General features: G+C 59.3%; 1 protein-coding gene across 1 annotated transcript in view; it reads right to left on the bottom strand.

Annotated features, from left to right (window-relative positions):
• The window catches only part of arhgef40 (Rho guanine nucleotide exchange factor (GEF) 40), a 34,131-nt gene that overhangs the window by 7,743 nt on the left and 18,888 nt on the right, over window positions 1-7,500 (bottom strand). The window contains 7 exon segments of the mRNA XM_036551719.1: window positions 90-339; window positions 770-1,134; window positions 1,979-2,479; window positions 3,643-3,834; window positions 4,180-4,299; window positions 4,800-4,938; window positions 7,261-7,409. Of these exon segments, the coding sequence (XP_036407612.1) occupies window positions 90-339; window positions 770-1,134; window positions 1,979-2,479; window positions 3,643-3,834; window positions 4,180-4,299; window positions 4,800-4,938; window positions 7,261-7,409 (1,716 nt within the window).

Here is a 7,500-nt window from a genome sequence, read left to right as displayed (position 1 = left end):
AATCATTTTAACTAATCAGTTATATGAGGAACTTTTGCTCATGACCTGAAGGGATTTGACAGGCTAACAGTTGATGTATACAGACTTACGTATTTGCTGAAGCAGTCCTGCAGCAGCAGGGTCTGTGTGAGAGCTCCCTCCATGGACGGGAGGAGGTACTGCGAATGGAAGGAGCTCAGACTGCTCCAGTTGGCGAAAAGGGCGTCGCTTTTGCCCTGCAGAGGAGCAGGGGTATCAGGACTGTCCAGCAGGGGGAGGTAGTTCTCCTCCACCCCTTTCAGAACTGCCACATACTGCCTCTCTGAGCTCAGCAGCTTGCAGCACAGCAGGTTTATTTTACTGAGAGGGACAGAGAGAGAGACATGCAAACTCAGTCGCCGTACAGAATCTGTGAGCTCACTCTGTGAGCTCAGTCTGGCCACAGTCACTCTGTGAGCTCAGTCTGGTCACAGTCACTCTGCCATATGTTATCAGAATATTACTATTAATATTGCTGATGTCACTGTTTTTATCACAGCCATTTGGAAGCAATATCTACAGACTAATAGCTCTTAAGATTAATGCATAGTTAGGTGCCCCAATAGGTGCTGTAATTTTTTGCTGCTGTAATTTAGGTTATTTAGGATAATCAGGTTAACCCCGGTTGTGTTGATGCTATGCTGTCTCGGTATCAGCGGAGGTGAGCGCTGGGCCCTGTGCCGCGCCCCCGCCGTGCATTGTGGGAGAGGTGCAGGGCTCACTGCTTCCTTCACAGCGGTTTCAGACTCACCTCTGTGCGGTCGGCCCCTGCCTCTCCCCTGCGGTCTCTCTCTCCGCTCTGCTCAGGAGGACGTGTTGCCGTGGCGACCCGGTGTGATCCACCACCTCCTTGCTGCTGACCTCCACCCCGCGGATGAGTACCCCCCCTCCCCCCGGCCCCCCCATGGGGAGGGCGGCCGCCACGCCAGCGCTGAGAACGGGGTCAGCGAGTGCCCTGCGGCCCAGCCAGGACAGGGGCGAGGCCCGGCTGCCTGCCCCGGGACCCTCCCCCGGGCGGGGCACGGCAGGGGCGCGGCGTGGGGCCAGCAGCACCTGCAGGTCAAAGCTGGGGTGTCGCCTGCGGGGGGGTTTGGGGGGCAGTGGGGCATCTGGGCCCTAAACAGGGAGAGCCGGTCAGGGAGGAGCAGCACCCAGCCGAGGGCAATCAGGCTGCAGGGTGGCCCTCCTCTTCAGACTGCATCTCGGTTCCTCCTCAATCCCCCCCAACACCTGCTACCTCTCCTAATGTATGTTTGTTTTATGCGTAATATTGTCATGTGTTTTGGATTCTGTGATCTAATGACTGATGTTTGTTTTATGCGTAATATTGTCATGTGTTTTGGATTCTGTGATCTAATGACTGATGTATGGTAGCACACTTGGCTTCTGTTGTCTAGTCAGCTTGCGCAGGTTAACTTGTGGTTGAGCTTGAATGGTGTTAAGCTCACACTCTCTGGGCTGGGAGTGTTAGGCTGGTCTGACGCTGACGCTCATTTAACCTGAATGGATACACTTCTGCTCTCTTGTGCTGGAAGTGGCTCTGGATAAGAGCATCTGCTAAACGCATGTAATATAATGTAATGCGTTCAAATACACGCTCACTCAGACACATACATACAGGCACACACACACACATACAGGCACACACACACACGCACACACACAGACATGCACACATACAGGCACACACACACAGGCACACACACACACACACACACACACACACACACACATACAGGCACACACACATACAGGCACACACACACACACACACACACACACACACACACACACATACAGACACACACATACAGGCACACACACACAGGCACACACACACACACATACAGGCACACACACACACACACACATACAGGCACACACACACACACACATACAGGCACACACACACACACACACATACAGGCACACACACACAGGCACACACACACAAACTCACAGTTTTCTTGGCAGGGTGCAGCAGAGCTTGCAGGAACTTCCCTCCTCCTGCTGCTCCTGCTCCTCCTCCTGCTGCTCCTGCCCCTCCTCCCCCTCCCTCTCTCTTCTTGTCGTCTCCTATCTTCAGAGTGGAGCAGTTCTGTGGGCGGAAGAGGGAGGCGAGGGACCCCCAGGTCTGCAACGCCCCCTCCCCTTCCCCCTCCCACTCGGCCTCTCCCTGCAGGTTCAGCAGGTCCCACATGCTGGAGGAGGCGGTGGCTTTGGGCCGGGGCGCCGCGGGGCCTCGCTCCGCCTGCAGCAGCCGGGCCTTGAACTGGCCCAGCGTGGTCTGGTAGCGCTCCAGCGTGTGGGACCACAGGTCCAGCAGGGGCCCGCCCCCCAGCTCCAGCGCCAGCGCGCGGGCGTCATGGAAACGGGAGGGAGGGATGGGGGGCAGCGAGGTGAGGGGCGAGCTCGAGGGGGGCAGGGGCGTGGCGGAGACCACGTCGCACCACTGAGACGCCTGTGGGGGGGGGGAGTTAGCGTCAGAGAGGAGGCCTGCCTGGCCAGCTTCACATAGGTCTCTCTCACGGTCAGCCTGCTTTAGATGCACAGAATATGATGCTCCTTTGTCTGTGGGGGGTGATGGCCTAATTCAGCCCTGAACACATTATTGTTGTTTTTTTTCAGGGCCTGACAGATACCCAGCAGCCCGGTCTGACTGGGACAGTCCCAGCCTCCCAGCTAACCTCTGAAAAATATTAAAATGCCTCGGTTTTTACGCGAGTTTCATAATCCATGAACTCTTTTATGTTTCCCAAGCTTAAAAAGCTTTGTTATCACTAATGCAATGATGTACAGTATTACAGGCTTCAGTTAGCTGCATGGTTGGTAGGCTACAGTGTATCATTAGGCTATAGACTGACAGTAGCATTTTTAAGGGGTGCAGTGTTGAAAACACTCAATCTCTTTCTCTGCCTGCTTGGGTTTTAAAAATCTGGTCACCCTAAAAGTTATTATGCATTAGTTTAGCTGTGTGTAGCATTAGTTTAGCATTAGTTTAGCTGTGTGCAGCATTAGTTTAGCTGTGTGTAACATTAGTTTAGCTGTGTGTAACATTAGTTTAGCATTCTTTAGTCATCTCAGAGTTATCGGACTGTGTCCTAACAGGAGCCACACATGCACTGATGCACTCAGGGTCCATGGCATAGCAGTCAGAGGGTGGTCACTCTCAGCCAGATCAGCGTTATAGCAGTCAGAGGGTGGTCACTCTCAGCCAGATCAGCGTTATAGCAGTCAGAGGGCGGTCTCTCTCAGCCAGATCAGCATTATAGCAGTCAGAGGGCGGTCTCTCTCAGCCAGATCAGCATTATAGCAGTCAGAGGGCGGTCTCTCTCAGCCAGATCAGCATTATAGCAGTCAGAGGGCGGTCTCTCTCAGCCAGATCAGCATTATAGCAGTCAGAGGGCGGTCTCTCTCAGCCAGATCAGCGTTATAGCAGTCAGAGGGCGGTCTCTCTCACCTCGGTCAGTGTTATAACAGTCTCAGGCTGGTCTCTCTCAGCCAGATCAGCGTTATAGCAGTCAGAGGGCGGTCTCTCTCACCTCGGTCAGTGTTATAACAGTCTCAGGCTGGTCTCTCTCAGCCAGATCAGCGTTATAGCAGTCAGAGGGCGGTCTCTCTCACCTCGGTCAGTGTGGACAGCAGTCTCAGGGTGGTGTCCAGTTGAGCCCAGCAGTCGGACAGACAGTGGGACATGTCCCTCAGCTTCTCTCTGACAGACGGCAGGCGAGCCAGCACTGGTGCCAATCCCGCCCACTCCAGCTCCGCCCAGTTCTCAATTTCACCAATCACAGTGTGAGTCTCTCTGTGGAGCTCCTGCAGAAACACATGCTGTCAGTTCTCTCACACACCTGCACACACACACACACACACACACACCTGCACACACACACACACACACACACACACACCTGCACACACTCGCACACACACTCCTGCACACATGCACACACACACCTGCACACACACACACCTGCACATACGCGCGCACACACACACACACACACACACACACACCTGCACACACTCGCACGCACACACACACACACACACACACACACACACACACCTGCACACACTCGCACACACACGCACTTGCACACATGCACACACACGCACCTGCACACATGCACACACACGCACATGCGTGTGCACACTCACCATGGCGGTCTCTCTGAAGGCTTTGAACTTGTGCTGTTTGAGGGATAATCTGCTGAGAGACAGAGGGGGGTCCCTGTACTCCTCCAGCTGGTCCTGCACCTGATCCACCTCCCTCTCACACTGAGAGAGAGAGAGAGAGAGAGAGAGAGGGGGAGGGAGGGTTAGGGACAAAGAGAGTTAGGGTTAGGGACACAGAGAGGGAGGGAGGGGGGGTTAGGGATACAGAAAGGGAGGGAGGGTTAGGGACACAGAGAGGGAGGGAGGGAGGGAGGGTTAGGGACACAGAGAGCGAGGGAGGGAGGGTTAGGGACACAGAGAGTGAGGGAGGGGGGGTTAGGGATACAGAAAGGGAGGGAGGGTTAGGGACACAGAGAGCGAGGGAGGGAGGGAGGGTTAGGGACACAGAGAGCGAGGGAGGGTTAGGGATACAGAGAGCGAGGGAGGGTTAGGGACACAGAGAGCGAGGGAGGGAGGGAGGGTTAGGGACACAGAGAGCGAGGGAGGGTTAGGGACACAGAGAGGGAGGGAGGGTTAGGGACACAGAGAGGGAGGGAGGGTTAGGGACACACGGTGTTACACGCTGACTGTGGCTGCACTGTCCTCCCGCTCTGCACACTCACCCTGTCCAGCTTCTCCTCCAGAGCGGCCAGCCTGCCCAGGGCCTCCAGCTCGCCGCTCCGCTGGTTAGACACGCGCACCAGCCTGTGCAGGGCATCATCCACGCTGTTATACAGGTCAGAGGTCACGGCCAGGGCTGCCCTGTGGGCCGGAGCACAGCGGGACAGCAGCGGGTCAGAACCTGTGCAGCAGGCCTCTCCCCGGCCTCTCCCCGGGCACAGTGGGCCTCTCCCCGGGCACTCTCCCCGGCCACAGTGGGCCTCTCCCCGGCCTCTCCCCGTGCACAGTGGGCCTCTCCCCGGCCTCTCCCCGGGCACAGTGGGCCTCTCCCCGGGCACTCTCCCCGGCCACAGTGGGCCTCTCCCCGGCCTCTCCCCGTGCACAGTGGGCCTCTCCCCGGCCTCTCCCCGGGCACAGTGGGCCTCTCCCCGGCCGCTCTCCCCGGGCACAGTGGGCCTCTCCCCGGGCACTCTCCCCGGGCACAGTGGGCCTCTCCCCGGCCACAGTGGGCCTCTCCCCGGGCACTCTCCCCGGGCCGCTCTCCCCGTGCACAGTGGGCCTCTCCCCGGGCACAGTGGGCCTCTCCCCGGGCACAGTGGGCCTCTCCCCGGCCACAGTGGGCCTCTCCCCGGCCTCTCCCCGGCCTCTCCCCGGGCACAGTGGGCCTCTCCCCGGGCACTCTCCCCGGCCACAGTGGGCCTCTCCCCGGCCTCTCCCCGTGCACAGTGGGCCTCTCCCCGGCCTCTCCCCGGGCACAGTGGGCCTCTCCCCGGCCGCTCTCCCCGGGCACAGTGGGCCTCTCCCCGGGCACTCTCCCCGGGCACAGTGGGCCTCTCCCCGGCCACAGTGGGCCTCTCCCCGGGCACTCTCCCCGGGCCGCTCTCCCCGTGCACAGTGGGCCTCTCCCCGGCCACAGTGGGCCTCTCCCCAGGCACTCTCCCCGGGCCGCTCTCCCCGGCCACAGTGGGCCTCTCCCCGGGCACAGTGGGCCTCTCCCCGGCCACAGTGGGCCTCTCCCCGGCCTCTCCCCGGCCTCTCCCCGGGCACAGTGGGCCTCTCCCCGGCCGCTCTCCCCGGGCACAGTGGGCCTCTCCCCGGCCGCTCTCCCCGGCCACAGTGGGCCTCTCCCCGGGCACAGTGGGCCTCTCCCCGGCCACAGTGGGCCTCTCCCCGGCCGCTCTCCCCGGGCACAGTGGGCCTCTCCCCGGGCACAGTGGGCCTCTCCCCGTGCACAGTGGGCCTCTCCCCGGCCGCTCTCCCCGGGCACAGTGGGCCTCTCCCCGGGCACAGTGGGCCTCTCCCCGTGCACAGTGGGCCTCTCCCCGGCCGCTCTCCCCGGGCACAGTGGGCCTCTCCCCGGCCACAGTGGGCCTCTCCCCGGCCGCTCTCCCCGGGCACAGTGGGCCTCTCCCCGGCCTCTCCCCAGCCACAGTGGGCCTCTCCCCGGCCACAGTGGGCCTCTCCCCGGCCACAGTGGGCCTCTCCCCGGGCACAGTGGGCCTCTCCCCGGGCACAGTGGGCCTCTCCCCGGCCGCTCTCCCCGGGCACAGTGGGCCTCTCCCCGGGCACTCTCCCCGGGCACAGTGGGCCTCTCCCCGGACGAACTGCATGGCAGGGCCAGCGGTCCCCTCTGCACAGCACTCTGCTGAGGTCACGTCGTCAGTGTCCAGCGAAGACCGCGATTGGCCCAGGCAGAGACCCCTGTGGCACGCCATTGGACAGCTCTAACCATGAGGAGAGACATGCCGGGTACCTGACGCTCTGTTTCCAGGTGGATCACAGATCCAGGGGGCCATGTTCTCTAACGCCATGCTGTGCTCAGACACTTTGATAAAAGATACTGCACATGGCACTGGCCTCTGTGTACCTCCAGCACACACGGGGTTAAGGACACTGACGAGGGCACCTGTTCCACACCTCACCTCACCTGATCAAGCTCGGGACCAATGAGGACTCATCTGTTGCAAATCTTCCCCTCAGCTCATCCGTATTTTCAGCAATTACAATTCACGCTGTAGAAACTGCACTAATCACGCCTACAGCTCTCCTTTCAGGCAGAGTGAGGCCGCAGACTCTTAAGACACTGCATTCGCGGCTCTGCCAAAGTGCTGCTCTTTAACTGCAGATTTACCAGCTGCTAAGCAGATACGCAAGCAACGTTTCAACGTTTAAGTGCGCATCACATATTAAATCTCTTTACAGCGTTTACCAGGAATATTACCTAAATGTGTCACATGCATTGTGTATAAATCTTTAATCTATATGAGAGCAGACGCAGACGCTGTGCTGTTGAATGAGTCTTTATGCTCATACAAACGCAGCCGACCGCAGGACGGCAGCGTCACACTGACACTCAGGACAGGCCACGCTGCAACGGATGCTGGGATACGCATTCCATTACAGTATATGCTGGGGAACGCGGCACCATCATCGACAACATTCTGACTGGGTCTGCATGGATACCTGCAGTCAGGTGACTTCTGTGCCAGTCCCGTCTTATTGGTCAGCCCTGCCAGCCAAGCCCCGCCCACCCTCTGCAGCTCCGTCAGTCTTTGGTCAGCCAGGACGCCGGCCATGAGCTGCTTGTGTTTGTCCATGCAGAGTGACACAGCCTGTGACACAGAGAGAGACGGCACAGTGAATGGCACAGCACAGCACAGCACAGTGTGGAGATACAGCGTGTGTCTGACTCATGCTGTGTTT

The sequence above is a fragment of the Megalops cyprinoides genome, chromosome 18, assembly GCF_013368585.1.
Source record: "Megalops cyprinoides isolate fMegCyp1 chromosome 18, fMegCyp1.pri, whole genome shotgun sequence".
Taxonomy (NCBI): domain Eukaryota; kingdom Metazoa; phylum Chordata; class Actinopteri; order Elopiformes; family Megalopidae; genus Megalops; species Megalops cyprinoides.
Note: the sequence above shows the minus strand (reverse complement) of the source record. Positions and strands in the feature narration are given on the sequence as shown.